Source organism: Macadamia integrifolia, chromosome 8 (genome assembly GCF_013358625.1).
Source record: "Macadamia integrifolia cultivar HAES 741 chromosome 8, SCU_Mint_v3, whole genome shotgun sequence".
In the NCBI taxonomy this organism is placed as follows: domain Eukaryota; kingdom Viridiplantae; phylum Streptophyta; class Magnoliopsida; order Proteales; family Proteaceae; genus Macadamia; species Macadamia integrifolia.
This window is the reverse complement of record NC_056564.1, coordinates 9,334,252-9,362,073: the sequence shown is the minus strand read 5'-3', so window position 1 is coordinate 9,362,073 and position 27,822 is coordinate 9,334,252. Positions and strand designations below refer to the sequence as shown.

The following is a 27,822-nucleotide window of genomic DNA, read 5'->3' as shown; positions in this document are numbered from 1 at the left end:
TGGTAAAAAAATTGTTTGGTTACCCTAATTCTGTCACTTGATTCTGAGTGAAAAACTGTTTGGTTACCCTGATTCTGTCACTTGATTCTGAGTGAAAAAACTCTTTGGTTATCCTGATTCTGGCCATTGACTCTGAGTGGAAAACAGTTTGGTTACCTCTGAGTCTTTGGACCCATGTTCTGTTGGCCAAAAAAAAATCCAAAAAACAAAACAATAAACTAAAATTTGTTCCACACATGTACTTTATTTTTAATTTTTTTCTTTTTCTTTTTTATAGTAATATGTGAAAAAAAAAAGAGTGGAACTCGTGAGCTATCAAGTCTAATAGTGTAGTGTAGTAATTTATTTATTTATTTTTTGTAAACTGAAGAGGACAAAAAGAAGAAAATTACAAGGCATGATTGTAGTTCATGTAATCAAAATAGGTATTGTGCATCTTAAAAAAGAATAATATAGTATTGAGTTGTTTTTTTTATTAAAAAACATGATTTGATTTCTTCATGCCATGGTTTTGGATAGGTATGAAGTCGTTTATATTTTTTATTTAATTTCGTTTTTTGTATATTATCTATAATTGCTAATTATTTAGTTTGGAAATATCTTAATTTAGAACAATTCGATAGATACGGTCAATTTAATTCATTATACCTATAACCATGGTTGGGAGGATTTTCGCATGCACCCAACACATTGGCACTCACTATAATCTCGACAGTCTTCACTCTTCACTGAATTGAAGTCAACAATAAATGGATACTTTGCATCAGCTAGGCGAAGACACACGTTAATAAATTTAAATTGGATATAAACAACTAGTCATTTCATTGGTAAGAACGGATCATATAGTTCAACAAAAATTTAAGTACCTATTTTATATTACATTGAAATATGAAAAAATTACTACCAGTAGTATAACTATTACAAATTGACCCATCAAACTCAAAGTATTCTTCAGACTACGAATCTCGTCAGTAAAATTTTCAATTCTTCTTTCATCTGCTCCATTTGTACATTCCTTTCATCCACTATTGTTGGAGTAGCATATCTAGGCACAACCAAGAAGAAGCCACAACCTTCCATTCGGAAACTCTGGGCAACAATAATATAATATGTATCTGTTTCAGGCATAATCTGAAATTCTAACAGATGCCCTTCTTTGACAGCCACATTGTAAGTTCCTATACAATGGAACTTCCGAGTTGTTGGCATCACTACTAATGCTTGATGACATTATTTAACTATAAAATAAACAATAAGCAGATGGCCATGTCAGGAGGATTCATTCTATTAGTTTATATGAACTATGAAACACCAAATGCCATATATCTCTTGTTCTTATTATCATTTAATTTACAAAATGGAGATCATCATACCAATTGAAGTACATATTGACCATTGGAGTACACATTGAAACACTGGAGGATGTCAGCTTTACTTTTACCAGCAATAACCAGTAAAAAAAAAAAAAAATCAGCCATCAAAGAAGGGATTTATGAAGTCTGCTAACAAGTGAATATTTTCTAACATTAGAAATTAACAATCGATCAAGGTTGATAAAGCCATTGAATAACATGATAAATTAATATCCGAAACCTCAAGGCCCTAAACTTATAATATACCATACCCTACTAAGTACTACCCCACATTTCATGAATTAAACAAAAAAATAAAAAATTACACGTTTAATTAGAAGTCTTCATATGGGCTGCTCGAAGTTCTACTGCAAATGGGTATTTTATCTTCCTAATCAGGGCTCAGGTTCACCTTTTCTTAGGCAATTAAAGTGTCTCCACTAGTGGCTGCAAACAACGGTTGCCTGTATTCATTTGACAAAATTACTAACTCTGGAGGACTAAAAATGTTAGACCATTCCATTGAGCACCAAATAGCAGTACCCGATAGCAAAATAGAATAAACGTGGCCTGAGAAATTGATAGAACACTAAAACCAGCAATTACTGGAGTTAGTTAACTCCCAAATTTAAAGCAAAGAATCCCCAATAATACTATAATACTGACTTATATCACCAATCATATCTGAAATCAACTTAATAGAGAAAAGGGGGTCAATACTGAATTACCGCAGGCTGTATAAGAAGAAGTTTAACTGATGGACATCTCTAGTACTGATGGCCTTCAAACTTCAGTAGAGCAGCCCTCCATAGATGAGAAATAAAGTCATAACTAAACAGAATCATGATCTGTTGGTCAGATCAGTAGTAATTTCATATGCTTCAGATCTGAAAATTGCCCAAACCAGAGCATGGTTTGGATTATGGAGATGGATCTGCTTCAAAGTGGGTAGAAACAATAGTCTCCAATGACTTATACAAGTAATATAAGTCCTTAGGATCAAATGAGAGAAGAAGCATGTAAAATAGCAATAAGGAATAAAATGGTTGTAAAGTCTCCTTGCTTTATTACATCACAAAACCAAAAAGGATTAGCATCAATCCATATAATCACCAATTTCTTGATATATGACTTCCAAAACATATAAAACTACAATAATCATTTAATTCAATCAATCCCAAATATCAACATCAAACTTCTCCATCACTAAACAAATAGAGTTCCAAATCTGATCTCTAACATTATAAAGCATATAATTAGATTGGTCCCAAATTATAAAATCACAATAACATAAGACATAGTCAAAAGGAAAAGAAATTCAGAAAATAAAAAGTTGATCGTCAGTACATGGTGCTGCAACAGAAGGTTCAATAGTTATCATTCTAACACCATCACAGATCAGATATGGGGAAAGCATAGATCCCATATATGATCAAACAAAATCAAAATATGTTAACAATTATTAGAGGACCATTTCAGAATTAAAAAAAGTATCAAAGTATCTCAACCAACCAACATCTCAAGTCTATAAACCAAAAAACATTGTCTTCAACTAGCACGGAGTTGTTTACATATACTATCAAATCTGATTGCCTGAAGAACTAGCACAGAGTTGTTTACTAAAAATTGCCATCTTTCTCTTGAACTTCACCTTGCACCGTGGGGTGAATGCAACAGTATCAAAGCCAGGCTCTGATATCAAATGATGCATGCAAGGGAGAATTCCCTCTTACTATCTTGATAAGGTGAGTAAGTGAGAAAGAAAATAGAAGGCTAGATGGGTTGACAAAAGGTTCCTGGACCTTGCACATGCGGGAGCCTCGTGCACTGGGTACACACTTTAAATGGGAAGAGAGATAAATAGGGAAATAAAAGAAGGAAAAAGGATAAATAGCTTTATGGATGAAGCTATTACATATTTGGTTCTATTGAGGAACCATGACCTCCTTCTCCAAAGCGAAATTGTAGGGAACCTTTTGTCATTTGAGTCTATCCATTCCATTAGGCTGCCACCAATTTAAAGCATTATATATGGTTATAATAACTAATCAACTTTCAAATAAAAGAACTACCCATCCACTACCCATGCAACTCCTGATCATTTGTAATTCCCATTAACCGAACCCATGACTCCACGACGTCTCCTATTACATGATGACCCCATTTATCATAATAAACATGTAACAGGAAATCTGTTGGTGACCTGAAGATTACTCAAAGGAGTAAATCTGCTGCTGAACAAAGTGATCGATCTCCTATTCTGTCCAGCAATTGAATATCACCTTTTGGGGACCAATTCTACAATTGTCCAGCAAATATCAACTTTTCGCAACCAACTCAACACCTAATGAAGGCTACTAGATTGAAAGATCTAAGCCATCAAAGAACCTTAAAGTTTAAAATGAAATTCAGAGATTTTAACCTATTTTCTGCCATATCATATTCAGTTATGATTGGTTACTGTGATTTGTTACATGGATCTGAAATTTATTGTTCGTGTTTAAGATCCTGGCTGGGGTTAGGTCATGTGATTCAACCTTACATTAGTTTAATGATGTTGGCAACACCAACCACCTTCCATACCATTTAAAAGTTTTTGAACAAGAGCCAACTCCTTCGTACGACACCAAACACACTTGATCTTCATGTGGATATGAAGATTCCAATCAGTTTGCAGAATCAAACAGGAAAATGAATTTCACAGTGAAAGCTGTGGTACCAGGGATGATGCAGACTCTACAGTTTGCCACATTAACATGTTAAAGAAATATATTTTGCTTTAGAATACAATTTCCTCAGTGCTGAAACAAACAAATCAATCAAGAGGGCAAAGCAATAACCAAAAAAAAAAACCCATAACATAATAGATTTATTTGACACAGATCCAAAAGGAACTTAACAACGGCAGTAGTTTGGAAAAGACAGTAGATCTATTCACCAAAATTGAATAATAATGGAATAAGGGGGAAGGATGACATATGTATAATAACACCAAGCTTAAAACATACTGTTCAATCAGGGAAGGGGGTGAAGGAAAAAAGCAAAATAGAGATTAGCGAAGCTGTTACACAGTTTATTCGGAATAAGATTGAGAATGAAAAGGCTCAAATAAAAATCCAAACTGGGATGAAAAGCTTTATCTTTTCTCCCTCTCCCATGAGCTTAAACAGAAGCAAATAAGACATGCAATCTAAAAAACTAAAACCACTCACACGCTAGCGTCCTCTCTTCCCAGGAGCTTCACAGGAGTCCCCGATCTCGGCGAAACCAAGCAACTTTCTGGCAATTCATCGAGACCCATTATCCGGCCAGGCCACCAAGACCCATTTCGACGCCTAACCCAAAACAGGCCACCGACAGATGCATCCATTGCTTTCGTTTTTCTGTTTCTCCAAAAGCAATCTCTAACTACCCATCTCAGTCTCCATTTTTATTTTCCAAATGGACAAAGTCTCCACAATCAGAGATCTCTCCCAGATGAACGCCTCCCTATATGCTATATCCTTCACTACGGGAAAAAAATAATTCTTACTTAGCTTCGCATGCTCAACGAAACAACACATGATGAGGGAAAAAAATCCAAGACAGAGCATGTCAGAGGTGGAGAGAGATTTAAAAAACCCATCAAAAAATACATAGAACAATCGGCCTCTGGAGGAATGAAATCGAAGCAGGAAATAGTAGATAGGGTTTTGATTTATGAGCACAGAATCTAGAAATGATTCATTCCTTCAACCGTCCCTTGAATCACCACATTATATCCCTATTTTTTTTTCTTTCTTTTTTTCCTTTGCTTCTTATATCTTCCATGACCAAGATTTTTAGAATGTTTGAGGATGGAAAAGACAGATGAACATCAGAACTGTAGAAGTGTAGAGCTCTTGTTAGATCGTACAAACCTTTTTTTCGCAATTTTTTCCCTTTATTTTTTTGCCGAGCGAGGTTGTTTGCAGACGCAAACTGAAACAGAGAGTTAGAGAGAGAAAGAGATAGATAAGACTTTTCTTTTGCTTTTTCCTAATTTCCTCTCCGTTAATTTTGAACCATTTACTTTGTGAGTTGTGACTGAAAATATAACAGACGGGAAGTGCTGAGCTGGACTAAAATACTGATGATGGAAGATGACGTGTTATTTTTTTTTTTCTTTTTTTCTTTTTTTAGATGTGGAATAGTTTTCTCTTTGGCAATTCCATCTTTGATGTTTCACATATTATCTATAATTAACAATTAATGCCTAGTTCTAAAAAAAAATTTAAAAATAGCCTACAGCAGAAGGTGAGGTTATGGTACGTAAAACCCTCACCTACTAGGTCTTAAATACGAGTTTCTTAGTTGTTACCTTGCCGCTACCCATTTATATAGTGTACCATAGTGTATCTATCTAAAAGAAAAATTTTACTCGAAACTCTAATTAAGCGGGTTAAATAATCAGCTTGAATGTTATGGTTCAACCACCATGCTAACGAATTAACTATTTTAATGTCAGAATGGTAAAAAGAAGAGATTTATTTCACTTAAAAGAAAGTAAAGCCTAAATAACTTCATGCACCAAATCATGTGGTCAATGTGTATAAAGCTTGTTTGCATTAAGTAATTTGGAATGGTGAAAATTCACACATTTCCAAAAACTTCCTTTAACAATCAAAGTCTTTCAACTGGATATTTCATTATAGGGTCATCATCATTTAACCAATAATTACTATCACAAAAAAAAAAAAGAGTTGCTTACAATACAACTAATTAAATGTCAATGATGATATCATAGATGCGACATCCTTACAATAATTGGATTCTAGATCAACTACTAGTTGATAGACCAAGAAATGAACTAAATCAAGACTTAATTGGTTTTCCATGAAAACAATACGTGGATAGAAGAAGAAATATTTGAGTGATTCTAAGTAGAAAACTTTCAATGAATAATTCCCAAATTGACATGTCTTATTTTGGAATCAAGGGCAAACAAATAAGGTCATTTGGGATTGCTTCAAATGATCCCATCGGGATTTCTATCTAACATAGTGGAACCTTTTAGATTATTCATGTGTTAATGGATCCCGTATCAATAACTAGGCCCATGATAAACTAGCCGTTGACCATGTCACTTAGATGGGCTAGAGAGGGCATCATGCAATAGTGGAAGTATGTTCAACCATTTATAAATAAGGGGATGTTTATTGACCCTAACATGGTGGTCGAATCCTACACTATGAGTATAGGAAAACTTTCTCCAACTCAAAGTGCCAAAGTTAACTTTTGATAGTCAATGCATTTTGAAAGCCTTTCATTGACACCACGTAGTTAAATTTCGTTTCGTTTATTTGGATTTAATATTACAATAACAAACTCAGCCTTATACATACTTAATGGAGTCCGTTGCAGGAATCCAAATAAAACAAAGTAAATAAAGTCTGAGATATAAACAGAAAAGGGGATAAAGATCTGAGAAATGAAAATGAAAATGACAGCAGAATAATGAAGAATGCAAGAAAAAAAATGAAAGGCGAAAAGTTTTGCAGTTATTTAGTAATTATTAGGATAAGGAATTATTCCAGGAACTTACTAAATGTAGAAAATTAAGATTTATCTCAACTAAATTACTTTGCTTTTAGGCCAAAAATATTGTGGGGGTGATGAATCTATTTTTAAAGCGTGCCAAAATTTTCAATTGCCATAACTGTTAAATCTCTAGCTACACAATCATTGTCATCATTAGTTTTTGAATTTTCCATGTTGGTTTTATTTCGATTTAATTTGCAATATCTAATTACATTCAACCAAAAGCTATCATTCATTTACATTTAATATGAAAAAAATAATAATAGGTACACCTTTTTTTTTGTCTAAGAGCTTCAAATTTTGTTGCTATAAATAAACAATAGTAGCTACTATATTTGATTAATGGATAAATAATTATGTATTAAACATATGAGATAAATGCAGTCATTTAGGCACTGGTTTGTTGCTTATGCTTGGAGAGCCGGCACCTCATTGGGTTAGTTCTTGTCACATGGGTGTGTGAGTTGTACTTAGTGTGTTCCCCCCCCTTCCCCCCCTTTTTTTTCTGGGTTCTCCTTATCATTCCCCTACTCCTCTAGTGTGTATGAGTAAAATTCCACTGATGAGTTCATTAGAAAATAGCCACATAAAAAATAAAATAATAAAAAAGTAAGAACCCTCTCACATTTCTCTCCTCCATCATTCATTGTTTCCTATGTGTCCGAACTATGCTCTCACCCTCTCCCATGGCCCCCATCGATTGGGCGTGGTGATCCCATTAAACACCACAAATAGATATTATGGCACAAATACTTCTACATTTTGTATGACCAACATGTACTTTCACACTTTGTAAATAAGTTTACCTGCTTAAAAATAAAAAAAATAATAAAATAAAAAAAGGGTAAATATTTGTCATGTGCCAATAGAGTTGGAATTTATGTTTGGTGGACATGTCTAATAATCTTACATCCATCCGATAGTTTCCTCATTTTTTTTGTTTTTTGAGAGGGTTCGGTATGCCACTGCCATGGCATAGGGGACCTTTTTAAGGAAAAGAGGAGAGAGATAGACACAGATTTGACCCAATCTTTTCCTTTATTTTTTATTTTTAGTTATTCAAGCAAATAAAATGGAAAATCAGAAAATACACCCTCCACATTGTAATCAATTCTATCAACCCCAGCTAATTGATCAGCAAAATAAACCATATCTATTTTCTTCTTCTCCACAATATACAAGATTTAAACATCTCTCTCAAATCACGAGTATCCATAAAAAAGGAAACAAATCTCAGTACCAGTACTACAATCCCTTCAGGAAAAAGATTGAGAATTTCTTCATGAGTTTACTCGCAGTGCTTGCCGCAACCCTTTACAACTCGTAGGACTTCCAATTCATGTGCGCTTCCTGCATAGTCCGAACGTGGTAGTACAAATGCAATCAACTAGTGGTGCAAGTATATGATTCAAAGGATCAATCCCGTTAACTCAATTTACACAAGCCTCTATGCATATGGATATACAAATCTAAGCTTAAAGATAACCTGCAGAAATATTGGATTTACAAATGCTGCCTTGGAACAGTTCATAGTTGTTCCCTTATCTTTCTTTTGGTTGTAAACAAAATGGATCGTTTGCCATCAGAGCTATTCTGTCAAGGGCTAAATGGAGGAAATGAAAGCAGTGACGAACAGATGGGACGGCATAAGCAGCAAAGCCCAAGTCCCAGTTGACGCCAAAAGGGTGTTTGAACCCTAAATAAGAGCAGAGTTGAATAGCTCAGGATCCTCTACAGAGTTGGTTTCTTTGAAATAAAAAGTAAATACAGTATAGTTGAGTACCATCCCATAGATGGCTTCCATGCCCCTAAGTGCCAATGTTCCCAAACTCCTTTTGAGAGCTCATCTCTGTACTTAGCCAACTTTTCCTGCCATGGGTACTGATACGCCCCAATCGCTTTCACTACAGATTTTCCTGCTTTGCTTGCCATGACCTTATACCTCTTCTGCATTTATTTCATAAATAGAAAATTTAATACTTTTAATTACTTTGAAGTCCTCAAAAGCAGAAAATGAAGAAGCTGCATTACTAACATTTTGAAAAGAGAGTATCTATAGACATAACATACAAGAAGATCAGAAGAAATGGTCACTTAAAATTCATTTCATATGTGAATAGATGAGTATCCAAGTGGTTGTTAGTAAAACATGCTGGAGATAGTAAGGTGACACTCCAACAGTCTACCCCGATCTTTCAGGTAGGTACATCCCTTCTTCTTCTTCAATTGTGGTAGATTTGTAAACGCTTGTGCTGCAATTAACATATATGTTAAGTTTGTCTCGAATTCTTGGCCCGTTTTGAAGATTGACCTGATCCGACATATTTTGGTGGTGACCCAAATGGGAAATTTTTTGAGATCTGTGATGGAAGCAGAGGGGTTGGGCCGATGTATGGTTCGACTGGATCGACCACGACCCGATGGGTCGACCCGCAATTTGGAGTATATATAATGTACTGTTGCTTGTTGAGAAAGTCATTGTATTCCAGGGTTTTCACGCAGCTAGGGTTTCAGAGCGAGTTTTTCCTCGCCGCTGCTAGGGTGTAATTTCTCTTCTGCATAGTGAATCATCTTCTTCTTCGCCCGAGGACGTAGCACACCACCCTGGTGTGTGAACCTCGTTAAATCTCTGTGTCGTACGAATCTATTGTCTCTTTATTATTCGTGTTTCTTGGTGTTTGATCTTACAATATACATAGTAAGGAGGAGAAAGGAGCCATGCCCAAAGATTAAAGAAGGGTAACTGATGCTTGAGGATGCTTAGGAAGACACTTCAATATTCATTCAACTAGTTCTATATTTCTGCAAAATTAAGAGAGTATGCCCTTAAGTTTGTTTGAACAGACTTAAGGGCATAGCAATCTTGTATTTTTTTTGTCTTCCTTCCTGCCATGTAAGCTTGATCGAAGCCAAATCACAGAGCACTACAACACACCATTTGGTATGGTACTGGGTTTACATTTAGATGTCATGATACGATAGCATATGTGTAGTATCTACTTCCATGTCTATATGTTCTTGAATGACACTCCAATTTGTGGTCATTTAACATGTATAATTAGATTAAAACTACATAACCAAAGACGAGGCATGCATTTATGTTATTAATTATTTGGTTTAACTTTTGGAGTCAAAGAGTCTAGACTAGCTGTACCTTCTAAACATAAGAACCAAAAAAGTTAGACAAGTTAGCCATGGTAACCATGTGGATGAAATGAAATAAGAGGAGCATGCAATCTGAGTAGTGGGCAGCGGGTAGAACCATTGAAAAATGGGTTCCCATGGTGGAATTGACAAAGCAAAAATGCCACCATAATCTTCTTATGCTTATCCCAATTACAGCACAAGCGTTTAGTATCGGTTGCGTTCTATATTCCCGTTTGTGGGGTTGGTTCTTCTAAATCCAAACACTTATTCGTAGTCAAAGTAAAACAACAAAGAGGGAAAAACTGAAACCCTAAATTTCCTTCTTTTTGGTCCAATAGAAAACAGAAGCACAATCTGGGTTTTGAAATTCTGATCTAGAGGAGTAAGGATTCAGAAGAGAATGAAACAGAAACCGGAAACTGTACAGATTCTATAACATTGACCTTGAGAAAGAGAGTGCATCTCGTCCAAAACAGAGGCTCAATTAAATAAGCACAATGATGATAAGGAAGTTGTAGAAACGTCGTCCTGCCTGTCTAGGTGCTACACTAGTACTCCCTGGATTAAATTACGACGGAATACAAGACATCATACACCAACAGAAGTGAGATCTAACCTGAGACAACACTCGACGTCGTTCAACACAGGAAATGGATCTTGTGTCTATTTCTATACGCAAATCCCCCAACAGTCGACTTCTGTGTCTATTGTTTATTCTATGGTTTTGGTGGACGGCAGGGTCGATCATCGTAGAAGAGTCTTAAGTTGACATATTGAAATCATTGCTCCTCTTACTAAAATCTTTGCTTCTCACAATATATTTAAATTATATTGTAAATCATAAGAAACTACCAAAGAAGTATACAAAGAATTTTTTTTTAATCAGATCATGCCACTTAATCCAGAATGGGATCATGAGAACCAGTAGGATTTCAAAATGAAGGTAAGAATAAATGGAGTTCGAGGTCTAAAGATCCCTTAAATAAGAAACTAGCATGAGAATCAATGTTAGCATGATAAAAACTATCGCATTAGGTGAACCATTGTGGCCTAGCCCAATCCATGATAAGAAAATAAAATGGTAATAAAAGGATTATGTCTACATAATTGACAGTCTCAATGGAATAAAAAAGGTATTAAAGATGACAATCCAGGAAACAATCACACAATGGTATGCATATTTCATCCAAAAAGAAGAAAAAAAATAGCAAGGGATTCATGATCAGACCAATAACTCCACTGCAAATTAACTGAAAACTTTCCTAAACAGATAATAAACAGAGAAGACCACCTGCTCAATTGATTGAAAAAATTAGATGGAGATTGAAAATGAAAACTCAAAAAACAACAGAAAAAGAAAAGAAAACCAGTCTTCATAATAATGAGTTTCTTAATAGCTTGTATAAGTTGTGAAGGTGGGGTTCCAGTTGAGGAAAAGTAAAGCAATTGTTTACATAATTACGAGGAACTAATGGACATAATATGATCACATTCAATCGTCAAAAAATAGTGAAATGAATAATAATTGAATATTCTAATCAACAATGACAACTTTACATAAGTCAATTCAGGATTTGAAAGGAAAGTAATGAAAACACTAGGAAAAAGTAGAAAGATCAAATAGAAAACTCGGACGAAGAGAATTTCATTGTAGGAATTCATTTCTGGTTCCAGCCAGAGCACCGATTTATACACTTGAAATTTGGTAAATAACTGGAGTAAAAAAATTAAAAACTAAGCCTAATATTCTAAACTGGTGGAAATACAAGCGGATTTAGGATTGACTTCCAACTCCTAGAAACGGGAGCTTTTGACTTTGGTTTGGGTATCTAAAGGATGACCCATAATAATGAAAGCAACTATGCTGATCTTAGGCTCAGGCAAATCTTTCAGTAGCAGCATACATATGTTCTATTTTAACTGCCACTGTTGCCGCTACTACAGCAGAGACCCATAGATTATGGACATTTTAATAGAGCAGAAGTCCACTAGGTGTTGCTGTCTTCTTCAGATGCCATCTTCTCTTTCTAATGACTATTCCCTTCATTGGTGAACAGAGAAAAAAAAAACTATCCTGGTTGTTTGAACTATGCAACAACATCATGGGAAACTGTAAAATTTGATATCTTTAAAAGACAAATCTCTTAAAAGTCTTGACAAAATAGGAAGACATTTCATGAATTTATACATAAACTATTTCTATTTGTAGAAATATATATTGGAATAAAAAACATAGTTGTCACAGTGCCAAGGCGAACCAAGGAGGTGGAGGGTTGTCTAAGCGCTTAGGTAAGAAGGTGCACGCCTTGAGGCGAACAAGGCGGCCAATTATTATATTTTATTTTTCCTATTTTCTAACATTATTTAGTAAGCTATATATATATACCTTGTATCATAAAAAATCAAAATTAAGCAACATTTAGCCATATTAAATCATAAAAAATTAACATTAAGTCATATTAAGTTATAAAAAATCAAAATTTACAGAAATGCTCTAGTTCTATAATAAGTTTGACTGGTCAAATGATATTATTTTTATATAAGACTTTTTGTATCAGTTATAATATAAAACCAGCTTTCCAATAAGTCTAAGATTACTTAAATCTGAGTTGTAATGACAAAGTTATGCTTCGGTCAAACTTATTTTTAAATGCGCTAATGCTGTTAAAATCGCCTAAATGAAAATAATTTTATGGATATCAAAACAAAAAATTATTTTACCGGACTTTTGGTTTTTAGCAATGTTTTAACATGATAGAATTTATAAAATTTTCATAATTGAGAAAAACTCCAGCATTTAAAAGTTGAAAATCGCCCCTATAACCAAAATCCAGTTTTTCTTCTTGGACTGGGGGGTTGACTTTTTATCCTTTTGGAATTTGATTTTTAAACTATTTTTATTGGATTCAAATAGGGGGTATTTGCTTATTTATGAATAATATCTTAAGTAAATGAAATAACAAATATAAAAAATGAAATAACAAATATAAAAAATGAAATAACAAATATAAAAAGCATTTACTTAAATGATATTTGGCATAAATAAGTGTCAAAACACAAGGCGGTATGCAGTGCAATAAGGCGAATGTCACCTAGGCCCCAGGCAAACCGCCTGGACGCCTAGGCGACGCCTTGACAACTATGGTCCTAAACGTACCTATCCCCTGTCTACGGTTGGGTTGGTGCAATTGGTTTTGCCAATATGAACAAACAGGATGTGGAGATTAATGATGGTCTTCCTCTTAAGGAAGATGTTGACCTCAATGATGATCTTGAGGATGAAGTTGAAACTCACTCCGCTGGTCCTACATCTTTCTCAAATAGACTAGTTGATAAAGCTCCCCTCCTCAGACAAAAGGGCATTCTTTTGCACGGTGTTGATTCTACAAATATTCATATAGTTGTTCATACTGGAGCAGAAGCAAGTTTCATCTCTGTTGATTTTGTTCGAGGACACAATCTTCCACAAAACCATATTTTCAAGAAGATTCATGTGTAAGGTTTTGGACCTAAAGCTTGAGAAGAGGCCATTGTAGTCGTTTGAGTACACATACAGTTAGGCGCACTTGATGCAGATAAGGCTACACTTACCTGGTTAGACCAGAATGACCGGCTTTGGAAGCCAAGAGCTAAGAAGAACCGGTCCAACCTAGGTTTATGGTCCAATAAGGGTTGATAGTAATTTAGTTTAATAATGTCTTTTATTTTATCACGTTTGTTTTAGTCTAGGATACGTAAGAGATAGAGAGGTACGAGTCTGTTTCAGTGTTAGAGTCCAAGTAGGAGTCTTATTATTTTCTCTTCATATACTTGCACATACTCAATGTTAAAATGGTGAATTTATTGGAATGAGAATTAGTTGATTTGTGCAATATGTGAGGTACGATTCCCGTCCTTTTCCCCCTCCATTCTAGTTCTTCACCTCTTCTCTAAGTCCCCCCATCAACTTGGTATTAGAGCCGAAGGATCCCCTTGATTCTACTTAAACACAACTCCCTTTCACCTCCTGAAGCACCCTTGCTACCTTCACCGCAGGTTCCAAAAAAAAAAGGCCTGCTGAAACCCCAGCCCTAATCCCTCCCTTTCTCTACTCCCTTCGATTCCCAATAAGAAGGCCCCCACCACCTCTTTCCCTTTTCCGCCAACAACAAGTGGAAAAAAAAGGACAGAACTCAAAGAAGAGAAGAAGCTAAGACAGAAACACAAAACAGAAGAAGACGAGAAGACGAGAAGACGAGAAGACGAGAGGCGGCGACATACTTGGTTCCCGACTTCTCCCATCGCCCTGATTCCATCGCAGAGACCTCTTTTGTCGGTTACGATATCTCACCCAAATCCCCATCAAATTTTTATTTCTTTCTAATTTCTCTTTTACAAAATTACCCCTCTTTAATTTTGCTTACTTCCCACACTACCCCTTCCCATTATCTTTTATCCCTTTCTATTCCATATTTTTACTCACTTCCAATAATACCCCTACCCCACATGTGATATCCCCTTGTGACTTAAATTGAATTCCAATATTTACAGTTCTGCAGTCTCTGCAAAAAAAAAAAGTTGAGTTATTTATTATTCTGTCATTGCTCTTTAAACATCTTTTATTTACTATTTTGCCATCATATTTAAGTGTAATCTTACCCATCTCCACTATGGTAGCCAACAGTGAAGTTATTCAACAGCTGAACTCCTATAAAGGAAAAATTGATACAAAAATTGATGCTCTCACTACCGTTGTCACTTCCCTTAAGACAATGATGGAATCTATGCAAGTTTCTATTGATTATTTGGTGACAGCAGAGAAAGGAAAGAGTCCCATTCAATCTAGGGATTCTTCCAACACCACTCCATAGGATCCGTCAGTGCCACTACCACCACCGCCTCCACCACCATATGGAACTGATAGATATAATGATGAAGCAGAAAGAGCAGAAAAATTGGATATCCTTGATTTTTATGGAGATAACAATCCAAAACTATACCTTGATTGGATTCACAGCTTAGAGGCGTTCTTCAAATGGTACGGGTTGACTAAGGCCCGAAAGATCCTATTTGCAGAGGCTAAACTGAAAGGCAAGGCCTGAGTCTGATGGGTCAAGCAATAGCAACAGAACCGCACCCAAGGCATTGGTTTAGTCACTACTTGGGCTGAAGTGCATGAACTTATGAACCGGAGATTCTTGCCTTCTGACTACAAGCAACATATGCATTTCAGGTTTGCACAGTTGAAACAGGAGAATTTGACCGTTGAAGAATATGTTGCTAGATTTTATTATTTAGCCACTTGTTCTAATTTTGAGTGGGATAAAGAAGTATTGGTGGCACAATTCTGCAATGGTTTGCACCCCCAACTTAGTGTTGCCCTTGCATCTAGTCGATTACCTACAATGGAAGATGTACAAGTAGCATATCAAGTTGAGGAAAGTCTAAAACGCCCATACAATCGGAGGCAATTTACAGATGTTTTTCCTAGGGGTCCTAGTTCTATTCAGCCACAGTCATCCTCATAGGAAAAGTCAATCAACAGACCACAGGCTAGTGCTTCATCTACGTCATCTTCATGTCCTAGTCGGCCATATTCTCCACCTCGACGTGATTCAGACAGACCTTACTCCCCACCTCGGCGTGGTTATGACAGGAACTCAGTATTTCCAAAGGAGGCCATTCAATGTTTCACATACAAGGGGTACGGGCATCGAGCTAATCAATGTCCTAACCGGTTGTTGGCATATATCGACAAGGACAATTTTATACCCTATGTACCAGAAGAGCAACTAAAAACAGGAATGGTAAATCTAGAGGCTGAATGTGATTGTGAGCCTAATGAGATTAATGATGGTGACAGCGATGGTAATCCTCAACCATTTTATGTGATTCGTCCTCTTTTGACTACACAAAAGATTCCTGAGGACGATTGGCACAGTAATAGTATTTTTCAAACCAGGGTACGACGCAATGATAGCTTGTGTAATATGGTGATTGACCCCTGCAGTTGTACTGACTTTGCTACTAAAGATGTTGATTGCAAGTTGGGCTTGAAAACGGAGCCCCATCAGAATCCCTACAAGATTAGGTGGGTGAACAACAATAATTTGAAAATTAATGAAAGGTGTTTACTCACGCATTCCATTGGTGGACTGATTGATCAGGTTCAGTGTGATGTCCTCCCTCTGAAAGTCTGTTAAATCCTTCTGGGGCGCCCATGGTTGTTCGACAAGAAAGTCAAGCACTGTGAATATGAGAATACATACTCTTTTTAGCATAGTCGCCTTGAGATGAAGTTTCTTCTAGCAAAGAACCTTCCCCCTCTAAAACTCAAGAGAACAGTTGGTACTTTTCTCCTCAGGCGCATCGATTCTGACGGCATTCTTAAACCTCATCCAAACTCAACGGAGTCGAGTTTTGTTCAAAGGAGGACAGAGAGTTGATGCAGACAAGGCTGCACTTACCTGGTTGGACCAACATGACCGGCTTCGGAAGCCAAGAGCTAAGAAGAACTGGTCCAACCCAGGTTTTTTGTCCAACAAGGGTTGGTAGTAATTTAGTTTAATAATGTCTTTTATTTTATCATGTTTGTTTTGAGATAGAATACGTAAGAGATTTAGAAATAGGAGTTTGTTTCAGTGTTAAGAGTCTAAGTAATAGTCTTATTATTTTCTCTTTATATACTTGCATATACTCAATGTTAATTTATTGGAATGAGAATTAGTTGATTTGTGCATTATGTGAGGTGCGATTCCCGTCCTTTTCCCCCTCCATTCTAGTTCTTCCCTTCTTCCCCAAGTCCCCCCATTAGCACTGCAACATTCTTCTAGGACGTCCTTGGCAACAACATGCTGGCATTCTCTACGATGATACATGAAACACGATCAGGATGAAGCAAGGAGGCCGTACATAATAACGCCACATGTGTTATCAGACATGCCACGTTGGAGACAATCTCCACCTCCAATGACACGTCAGCCTACTCTCCCATCCTCTTGGAGTTACATTCTCGTCATCTACCTCGAGATATGTGCCACCTCATCAATGAACAATTTACAAGGGTATCTTGGAAGTACGTCCTAACTCTACGGAGTGAGTTCTTTTAACACCGGGAATGTTGATGCAGCTAAATGTTGGATCAATTAGGGATTATTTGTAATTTTCTTTACTTTATTTTCTTCATGTTATCAGAGTCGTATGAGAAAGTCCAATTAAAGTTGAAATTGTTTTTTGTTTAGAATACTATAAACTTAGAGTTTGTTTTTTAGTCCAAAATAGTGTCGAACTCTATTTCAATTTTTCAATAGGAATAGAGTCGTTTTGAGACTTTAAATAGTATTGTTGTACCAACAAATGAGATTGGACTTGAGGAAATTGAACGAAGTTTGGTTAATACCTTGGCTGTTAAGAGCTGTGTGCGCAGATCTCTCTCCTTCCCGATTTTCTCCCACGTCTCAAGTTGTTGAATCCCTTCAGAGTTTTTTTGCTCCAACGTGATACTGGTTCCATGAATTGAATCCCTAGAATAGTGCCCCAAAATAGTTCCTTGTCGTGTGAACTAAAGTCTACAACAACTTGGTTCTCCTACTTTCAGGTTCTGATTTTTCAAAGCTAATTAGTCAATCACAGGTTGATTTGCGGGGCTATTTCTTGCTGGAACTGAAAGGTCTAGGTGTTGCAGTACCATACCTGTAATTTCATGCTGAACCATCATTTTTTGGATAAGCTATCTCTACTGGTATAGCTTCAGTTCAGCGTCTTTACTTCTCCATCGAATCACCCATCATGAGGTTGAAGACAACCTCATAAAGTGAGTTTTTCCAATATCCCCTTACGGTAGCCAATCTCAACAAATAATCTTCAATCACCACATCATGCAAGTACAATGTCCCAGAAAGAAATTGCAACCCAAACTAACGTGATTGAGGGCCCACCATTGCAATAATATGGTAATTACATAAGCCCAATGGCAATTCTGTAAATATCTCATGCAATCCCCAACTGATGCGAAACCAAGGTCAAAATGCCCAACTGGATTCGGTATGGACCCATCCAAGTACACAATAGGCAATAGCAAGGCATAATAGCAGAACCGTAATTAATTGAAATACATATACAAGTATAAGCAAGGCCAAAGGTTAACAACATAACAAGGGGATGGCAAATCCATAATTAATGGAGGTTAGATTCTCAAAGAATAAAGAACAATTTGGAGTTAAACGGCAAAGTTGTATAGAGAGGGAAAACTTGGAATGAAATGTAAAATAAGGGATAATGGGGAATAAAGGCAAAAGAAAGGAGTATAGTTGGAAACTAAAAAGAAAAAGATTTAAAGAAAAATATGAGAAGTGAGGATTGGAGAGGTTGTCTCATACCTCTGGACGTAACCAGGAGGCAGAGAACAGCCAACTTCTGGATAAGGGAACTACCTCACATCACCACGGATCAGCACAGAACTGCACAGAAAGAGTTGAAATCAAGTAGGGATAAGAGCAGCAGAAACCATGGAAAGGAGGAAACCATTCGGCTAACCATCAGTGGCGACTTGTCCGATGGCAAACAATAATTCCTATTATTACAGCGGAGAACAGCAAATAATGAAGGAACCAGAACTTCAAACGAACAATATCAGCCAGCAGTGAAGGAACCAGAAGTTTCCCTGTGCAACCAGATCTGTTAGTGTTTACACGCAATCGATAGCATCAGACGATAACTGAGCAGCGGAAGCACCACAATGGAGAGAACCAGAAAATCATGAGCAATTGACTCATTTAGAATCGATTCCAGCAGCAAACAGCAGCATATTCAACTTCGTCTTCAACCAGCACGATGGGACAAACCAGAAATTAGAGGAACAACCAACGATAGCAGCGATTGATTGATTCAGCAACTACAATTAGTTTCTTCGATCAGCAGTGGCAGGAGCAGTTAATGATACCAAATAAAAATCGTAGGGAAAAATTAGTCCCCTTTTTTTCCCTTCTTCTTCATCGCTCTAATACCATGTAACAATTTAAGAACTTGAGAACCGGAACCAAAGAGGAAGAAAGGAGATGAGAGAAATATGTCAAAACATAATGGATTCTATCATGCTGATACTTTGTTCTATTTATAAGGTACTAAACAGACTCTTAGTAGGAATTCCTACTAGGGGTCAAAGGACAAACACAATAGGAATAGGATATAAAACTAGACACAAACCAGACTTTAACTTAAGACCCAACTACTAATTAAACCAACTCATAATACAATAGGGGCAGACCCCCTTATCGTGATACATACTTAACACTCTTCGTTTGAGCCTAAGCTCACAAGTCGCATCAAAATTTAACGTGTCATTTGTAGAGATGTGGAGCCTTCCTCTATCTTCTAGTATTAGCTTCAATATCATCATCACAAATCAAAAACCACTGAAACTTTTTCTTTCCCCCTATCAACTTTCTGAGAACTTGATTGAACTGAACTTTTCTTCTCTTAATCTGAATCAATTTTTCCTTCAATAGCCCTGATGATTTTTTCAGTTCTCTCTACTACACCGTCTAATGAAACTTCAATCTGATAACCAATATGAAAGGCATTTGAATTACTCATTGTTCTGCCTCTACTGGATCGTCTCGTTCCATTGAGAAATACCCCCAATATCTTGCGGCAATTATTAGAATCAGGTACAAGTTCTGCGGTATTAACCTCATTCACAGGTTTTGCTTGTTTAAGATTCACAGGTTTTGCTTGTTTAAGATACTGTGCATTTGCAACTTTATTCTGTGAATTTGCACTTTCCCATAGATTTAGCAGGGACTGAAACTCTATAGACCTGTGAACTGGGATTAATCATTCTAATCGATTCACAGGTTCCTTGCATTTACAATGTTTTGGCCATCTTGACTCCATGCCAGAGAACAGGTGTTGCCTGGTTTGAAATTTCAGTAAATGAATTTTGTTGATAATTGAACCATTCACCTGCTATGCTACATCTTATAATTTCCTTCGACCACAATGTTTCAAGATAATTTTTAGACTATAGATTAATAATTAAAATTTAAGAGAGACATCAACCTCAACTTCAACATGGCCCACCAACTGAATTTTCTTATGTACATCTTTAGCCCCTCCTCTACCTGCATTCCTCCCTCGAATTTTTTGGCAGCAGAACCTTTTTTATAATCCCTATAATAATAATTGGGCTGCAACATGGAGGTGACCAGTACAAATGCATGAATTTATCAATAAACTGAAATGAAGTAATAGAATTATCATTCTTTTCACTCTTCTCTGTGTTCCCACCCCTCCCCACTCATTTTATTGTACTAATCGTATAGCTGAATCCATATAATCCACCATTTCCAACTGAAATACCTATAAACCCTAAATTCTATCATAAACACAAGGCCACGACTACATTCACCATACCGTAGCCATCACCCTATTCCAGGACCCCCTACAGTTGTCAACCTAATACCAAACTAACATGAATCACCAAGCCTATTATCACCCATCAAAAAATTTTCAATTAAACCATTCCATTTTTTCCTTTTCAAAATCTATTCCTGCTTCAAAAATTAGGGAATTCTCAATCTCAATCAAGAAAACCTATCCCTAACAGCATAATCAGTGACTGAGCCTTTCATGGAAAGATGCCACATCAATAAGACAAACAGACGGATGGGACTGTGATTGTCATCAGGCTCAAGTGTTGAATGTAATATCATTCAATAACTACATATGTGGTATCCAGGAGGCCATCTCAATTCTCAGGACACCATGCTAAGCGTAAAGCTGATGATCGCTAATATCACCGACAATGGCAACAATAATATAATTTATGATGTAAGCAAGAAATGCAGGATTGATTACAGATAATTTCATATCATATTTTGAATTTAAAACTTCCAGTATAGAGGGGAGAGAGAGAATGAATGAATAAAATAGGAGAGAGTGGAGATCTAGCATGAAAGAAGATAACTTACTCGTGATCAAAGAAGTATGATACAGCAACAACCATCTCAGATATCCCATCATTGTCAATATCTGCTACAACCTGCAGAGAACATAATTATCACTACTAACCACATAATTATCACTGCTTCCATCTATTTAGAAGGAGACAATCAAGCACATCTATCAACAAACACACAAACGAAGAGCCTGCACTCACTGGAGTGCATAGGATGTGTGAGTCAATATCCACATAATCCTCCATTTTCTCGTGGTGCTGTTCAGTCCACTCCTCATCTCCCCACATGGAATCATCAACATAATCATCATAGTCATAGTTGTACTCATCAGCTAGCTCATCATTATCACGGAATAACTCAAAAGATGAATCAGCATCTGCTTCCAAAGCGGCATCATTTTCAACAGTTGCACCCTTCACATCCCCATCAGAAGTTTTTGATTCAGAACCACTCTCATGTCCCTTTGAGTCAGTATCTTGAAGAAGCCTCCTTGAAACTGTCACATTCTCTGGTTTCATGGTGCCTTTTGATTCAGCATCTCTAGATGAATTACCAGTTGGCAGTTTAATGTCTATTTTTGTCTGAGTAGAATTTAGCTTCTCTTCATTCTCTGGGTGAGACATATTCACTGAGAATCCCTGCTTATCTTGCATGGTCAAAGTGGTGTTTGATCCAGGTGTACCTCCATTAGTTTCTGCGATGAACAACAACAATTATAGAAATAGTCGGTACTCTCTAAATTATAGTTATTGATGATGAGAAATCAAAGGCTCCAAATAGATAATCTGAAACTCTCACATCCACCACCTATGCAGTCACAACAAAATTTGAAAAACGGTTAGTCTGCAACAGTGAAGAAAAACTATGTGAGCTATAAATAAAAGCCCAACACCCAGATACGAGCTCATGTAATAGTTTGACTCTTTGAACACCTCGAGTATAGATGGCTCAAGGTAAAGCATATGAGTGAACTCAACAAAAGGGCGCACCCAGTGGTAGCCGGGGGTCTGGGGAGGGTCATAATGTACACAGCCTTACCCCTGATTCGCGGAGAGGCTGTAGGATTGAACTCCACATCAGACTTAAATTTTAGCCATTACAGAGGTGACCTAAACAGTTAATTACTTACGAGACGATAATTTCATGTCAGTGGCCTCATGAACAAGCAATTTATCATCAACATCTGGATGGGATCTGTCCACTGGGTCTGGATGTAAGCCCACATACCAGTCTTTACGAACCTTCCGCCGAGGTACCTCCAGCTTTTCAGTCATCAAGTAGCCTGAGACTCTGAAACACAATCAGCAGGACCAATCTGAGTTCAGAAAGTATAGGAGTGAATGCACCCTCAACAAAAATAACATTATAAAAATTACTCTTACAATTGTTAATGAGTGTTACCTGAAAAAAAGCACTTCACCATTGAAGGTAGCCAAAGCAATTTCTCTTACACCATCCTTATCAATATCAAATAGGAGAGGAGTGGAATGAACGGTTGACTCATGAAAGACAGGCCACCCTGACAAACACATAAATGACGGAAATTGATTTATTACAGCTGCAAAAGCATTATTAAAACTGGTACTCCTTTTCCTGTCACTGCGTTGCACTAAATTTTTGCAAGTTAAGTCTTTGATCAACGAAAGGAATAAATCTACTAAAAGAGAAAACATAAACATAATCATTTCTAAAGTCCTTTTTTTTTTTTTCTTTTCTTTTTGGGTGGGAGTGGTAGCATACTAGCATGTCACCAGAAGATAAAGTTGTGTAAAATACAGTGACTGCCCCTTCATGGCCTAAGTCAATGGTTACATCAATGATAGAAGGCAGGTAATCAGTATTTTGTACCAGAGCACAGGTCCTATTTTAAGTGTCAAGATAGCCAAAAGTGTAGCTTTACTGCACCAATAGTTAAGAGGCCTAGAAACATATCCATCCTCATGACTCTTCAACAACAACAACTCAACATTTTCCCAACTAAATGGGGTCGGCTACATGGATCTATCAAAGAAAAAGATAAAAGGTAGAAGAGAGAATGGGGTGATCAATAAAAGAAATAAGGCAATGCAACATCACCGGGCCATACCACCTTAATCCTCATGAGTCTTCTATTAGTTAATTAATTTGTAACATGGTAGACAGTCAGTATCCAGTGGAAGAAGATATTTATTGAGGGATAGCAAAGAGAAACACAGAGGAGAGGACAAAACCTCCACAGTGCTTTAATGTGTTATTCCAAGTATCCAATCACGAAAGCCGAAAATTGCTATCCATTTCCTAACTCTAGCATCCAAGGGGCATCAAGAATCTGCTTCTAGAGAAGCCACCACTCCCACGATCCACATTATAAATACCCGAAAGATGATATTATTAAATAGCTGACACAAGACTAAACTCTCTTTCCTTTTTAACGTTTCTTCTGAAATTAGAGTTGCTCAAAAGGGCTATTGACCAAAAGTGTTTACTTCAATCCCAGAGGAATACAATCATACATAAAGTCCACAGACAGAAACAGGCTTCAAATGAAACAAATAAAAAAGTAAAGTACCAAACTGTACCTGGCATTTTATCTCCATCAGAACCCTCTAGCACTTCCAAGTAGTGAACAAAAGACGGCACCACTATGTCAAGCTTCCCATCACTGAGATTCGAAATAATTTTTCAAAATAAATCCATGAACAGATATTCGTTCCTATACTATCACTCCAAAATTACTAATTAAAAAACAAAACAAAACAAAAAAAAGTTCATTTGAATTAGATATATCTCCTGAAAAGTGAAAACTATTCACCTGTTGATATCGGCAATCAAAGGGGTCGCGAATATGCTAGAGCTGACTTCCGTCTGCCATCTTAGTTCCAACTTACGGGGGCATTGTGTGTTCAACAAAGCATCCTCGTCTCTACAAAAGAAAATATCACATTAACCACTATAAAAATAAGTTGAAGATTTTGAGAATACCAGATACATCAATTAATCTTCATTCATAATAAATTTTACCAACATAACCCCCCCCCCCCCCCCCCAAAAAAAAAAAAACCCCCGGAAACACTTGAATCATCGGATGACCAGAAAATTATGAATTGAACTTCGTCTGTAACACTCCAAATGTGCAGTAAGTCATAAATCAAATTGGAACTTCCGGATCTGAGATGAACTCACGTAACAAACTCATAGTGGGGGTCAGAGTGTGGAACCAAATGAACTCACATGACAGGATATCCGAGGGCATCATCGCTTGCATCTCGCTCCCGAAACTTATTTTTCTTCGTTTCATCTGGTTGTGAATCAGATATGCCGTGAATGAGATTCGAAGAAATAGAGACAAGGAAAACAAGCAGCAGAATTGTCGTTTTCATCGGATCCGAACTAAAAAAAAAAAAAGAAAAGATCTCTGCCGTTTGCAGTAGAGGAAAGCAACCGAAGAATTTAAAGAAAAGCTGGTAGATAATTAAAGGACGACTCTGAAGAATCCCGGGGTGTCATCGATATAAAACCCTAGATAGGGTTCTGAAATTTTTTCGAGCAGACGGGGATTTGGCATATTTCCATAGAGGACAGGACGGTTGGTTGTCCTCCGAACAGAAACGTCGGGTTATAACCAATTTGTCCATGTGATTTATACGATACAGTTTTTTTTTTTTTTTTTTTTTTTTTTTTTTTTTTTTTTTTTTTTTTTAGTATTATTAACAGATAAATAATAAATACATAAAGACTCCATTTGTTTCGGCTTAGAAAATTTTACGGTAAAATCAGATTTTCCTTTTGTTTGTTTTTCAATTTGAAAATTTTTCATTTGGTCAAATTTTACCAAAGAGCTACCCTTCTCCGAAAAATGGGCTGGAAATTTAACCCTAATATTTGTTGGTAAAACCAACTTGGAAAATCTATCGTGAACACAGTCGCTTCCTCATCTCCTTCGTCTCTCTTTCCCACCGATCATCTGTAGCCTCATCCTTCTCTCCTCCCTCTGTCGCCGTTCATCTCATAACCGATCTCATTCATCTCAAAGCTGGTACGATTCTCTCTCTTTCACTCGCTGCTTTCAGTTTGTTAGTACTGAGATTCGGCTGATTCTCTCCCTCACTTTCTCTCAGGAGCAGCCGGCGGGTTGAAGGGCGATATCTGGAGCTATTCGGACTGAAGCCTCTGTCTTCTTTCCATTTCCTCCCGGATCTTAACGACTAAAGTACGTATGTTGACTATTACAGCTCGGTTTTCAGGTATTATTAAAAAAACAGACTTATTAATATGTTGTTCTTGTTTCGTAACAGATTTTGTAGAGTATTTGAAGTAATTGAAGTCTCTGGATTCATAGACACATTAGAATCAATTTCAAACTCTGAACACAAGTTTAACTTTATCTTTAGCGACATACCCAAACTGAAAATCACACATATAACTATTAACATACATAATTCAATCATGAGTAGAACAGATTGGAGAGTGGTATGAGCAGAAGAGTTGTGGCAGCGAGCAACATTGAGCTCTCCTTGATTTCCAACTTTTCTCCGCTACTCCGTGAATACAAAAGGCCCATGTTAGTTTTCAGTGGCAATGCAACCCCTGGAGAAGCTGAAAGCCATTAAACAAAAGCATTAGAATTAAGTAAATTTCTACCATAAGATATCAACTAATTAATTAGTGGCATTTTGATATTGGATCATGTTGTACATATGAAAATATTTGAAGATAAAAAGATCAGATTTGATCATATTCCTACAGTTGAAGAATTGGAGGGGGTCCCTGGTGAAACTTGAGACTCAGGTGCTCTGGGACTTGGGGGCTCAACAAACCCTTCAACATGGGCGACAAGAATTCAAATCATCAAAATGTGGAACCCTTCAAATGATATATCTTAGGCTTTTTATATTTGTAGTAAACAATTAATGGAAATTGGTGTGAGATGGTACTTAGGCAGATGGAGTAGTTGAGTTGAAGGTTGCAGAGAGGTGGCAGTTCCAGTGCAAGTGTCTTGTTGATGGGGAAGGCACTCAAGGCAGTGTCATTGAGCAAGAGACAGAGGCAATTGGGTTGTTCAAGGTAGAGATCATGGAGGTTATCACAGCAAATTTGAAGAGGGGAAGAATCATTCCTTTTCCTTTTGGTGAACTTGTTGCTATTGACAGTTTAATTATGATATCATATTGTTCAATCAGGTTCTACCTTACAACTGTCTATGATTTCAAATTATGAATCTGATCTCATATCATTTGATTCCTATTATTACTAGAATTGCTGGTTTTCTTACTTTTATTCTCTGTTTTCTAGTTTCCATCAGTAGATGATGTTTTGTATAATACCTCAGATTATTGTTTAGTTCTACTCTATTTTCTATTAACTTTAGCTACTGAATCGAGTGAGTTTATTTACTGACCATAAATCACTCAGTTACTAACATCAGTTCTTGTTTTTAGAAGTCCTATTTCAAGTAGGATTCTTCTGAAACTAGAGATCAGACCCTTGGATCAAGTTCAACTTTTAAAATTTTGTTCCTATAATTGATTCAAATCTGAGATCCAGATTACTGTTTATCACTTATTCTTAATTCTTGTCAATAATGATTCATTGGGCTTCTGGTTTCCAACTGAGTTTCTGAACCTAATCCTTTCTATAAATCTTAATTATAACAACAAAAGCAATATGAACTCATTATCTATCAATTTTTGCTCTGTTCATGGGTTGTTTTTCTTCTTGATTCTCTATTTGTTTATTGATTCTAGTTTTCCAAGGGCCCAATGGGTCCCACACACCACATTCCCACTTTATTTCACAGTACTCTCAAGTGTCTGGGGAGGATCCATGGAATTCATTATACATCTCCTTGTTTTCCATGGAATTTTGTATGCTACTGTTGGTGTGTTCTCGTAATGGATAATTGATGAATGACATTGAGATTTTTTCTATTTGATTTTTAAAACTTTTGGAATCTATGTACTCAAGACATTTATTTCCATCTGTATGAAATTTTTAGTTAGTTAATGTTTGATTTGATAAATTATTGGATGGAGTTCTTTTCTCTTCTTTTGTCTTGATTGATGGGTTTTTTTTTTTTTTTAACTGACAAGATCTTACTATCTTTGTAGTGGCATATTTGTTTGCAAACAAAGCGATCATGTTATTATTACTCACCATGTTTTGTGACTTGTAATTTTGACAAACTAGGATGGATAATGATCAAGTGAGGGAGGTTTCTAAGAGTAAAGGAAAAAAACCTGCAAGGACGAAAGGTCAATAGTTACGTTGGACAGAGACAATGGACAATGCTTTCATTGATCTCCTTGTTGAAGAAGCAGCGAAAGGGAATAAATGTGACAAGACTTTCACAAGCCCATCAGTTACCTTTGTTTCTCGGGCATTAACCACACAGTTTGGTAGAGATATCACAGCAGAAAATATGAGAAACAAAACATGTGCTCAATATGTCCCTCTATCATCAACATGGTCATTATCATTAATTAACATTTATTGGATCTGCCATGGATGTATATTTCTTCTATTCATTACCTTCTTTTTGCGTGCACGCTACTAGCTTCAGTACTGCCTATTAGATAGAAAATCTCAGTGTTTCTGTTATATTTTGTTCTGAATTTGTCTCCTACATCCGCATAGTCTGATGCTTTACTAACCATCAGGCTTATACCAATATATTGATGTAAAATTGGAATAAAACAAATAAAAAATACATTGATGTAAAACCTTGTGCTGAATAGCATCTCTAGTTTCAAATTTTTCGATAGTCCGGATTTTTAATGCTTATTTTGCCTATTGCCAACTCCATTTAAACTCACATGTGAGTTTTCAGCCCCATCCATTTTGCTATGTGG

The 27,822-nt window shown here is 36.5% G+C and overlaps 1 protein-coding gene and 3 long non-coding RNA genes across 6 annotated transcripts; 1 reads left to right on the top strand and 3 right to left on the bottom strand.

The window, feature by feature from the left end:
- Window positions 1-1,489: 1,489 nt before the first annotated feature.
- On the bottom strand, window positions 1,490-5,395 carry LOC122087284. 2 transcript variants are annotated; one of them, XR_006142733.1, is made up of 2 exons: window positions 5,252-5,395; window positions 1,490-4,860 (listed from the first exon to the last, which is right to left on the bottom strand). It is a non-coding gene; the product is annotated as an uncharacterized LOC122087284 (long non-coding RNA). The 2 variants fall into 2 exon arrangements; XR_006142734.1 differs by having other exon boundaries at window positions 1,490-4,855.
- Window positions 5,396-8,299: 2,904 nt separating this feature from the next.
- LOC122085705 lies at window positions 8,300-9,042 on the bottom strand. Its single transcript, XR_006142200.1, has 2 exons — window positions 8,695-9,042; window positions 8,300-8,607 (listed from the first exon to the last, which is right to left on the bottom strand). It is a non-coding gene; the product is annotated as an uncharacterized LOC122085705 (long non-coding RNA).
- An 11,889-nt stretch (window positions 9,043-20,931) lies between these two features.
- LOC122087235 (protein DEFECTIVE IN EXINE FORMATION 1-like) lies at window positions 20,932-24,596 on the bottom strand. The gene is made up of 7 exons (XM_042656300.1): window positions 24,206-24,596; window positions 23,787-23,897; window positions 23,554-23,636; window positions 22,397-22,514; window positions 22,125-22,285; window positions 21,196-21,689; window positions 20,932-21,078 (listed from the first exon to the last, which is right to left on the bottom strand). Exons 1-7 carry the CDS (start codon window positions 24,352-24,354, stop codon window positions 21,004-21,006), a joined length of 1,191 nt encoding a protein of 396 aa, XP_042512234.1. The 5' UTR covers window positions 24,355-24,596; the 3' UTR covers window positions 20,932-21,003.
- Window positions 24,597-24,682: 86 nt separating this feature from the next.
- On the top strand, window positions 24,683-27,585 carry LOC122087236. Of its 2 annotated transcripts, XR_006142716.1 has the most exons (3): window positions 24,759-25,010; window positions 25,093-26,038; window positions 27,161-27,585. It is a non-coding gene; the product is annotated as an uncharacterized LOC122087236 (long non-coding RNA). The 2 variants fall into 2 exon arrangements; XR_006142715.1 differs by having other exon boundaries at window positions 24,683-25,010; window positions 25,093-27,585.
- Window positions 27,586-27,822: the final 237 nt, after the last annotated feature.

Bases quoted from the DNA above. Each gene is read 5' to 3' on its own strand.
- LOC122087235 (XM_042656300.1), bottom strand. From the start codon at position 24,354: ATGAAAACGACAATTCTGCTGCTTGTTTTCCTTGTCTCTATTTCTTCG. The intron at 23,898-24,205 runs GTGAGTTCATTT...TTTCTTTTGTAG, and splicing joins GCCCTCGGATATCCTGTCAT to AGACGAGGATGCTTTGTTGA. The intron at 22,515-23,553 runs GTACAGTTTGGT...TGTGTTTGTCAG, and splicing joins TGATGGAGATAAAATGCCAG to GGTGGCCTGTCTTTCATGAG.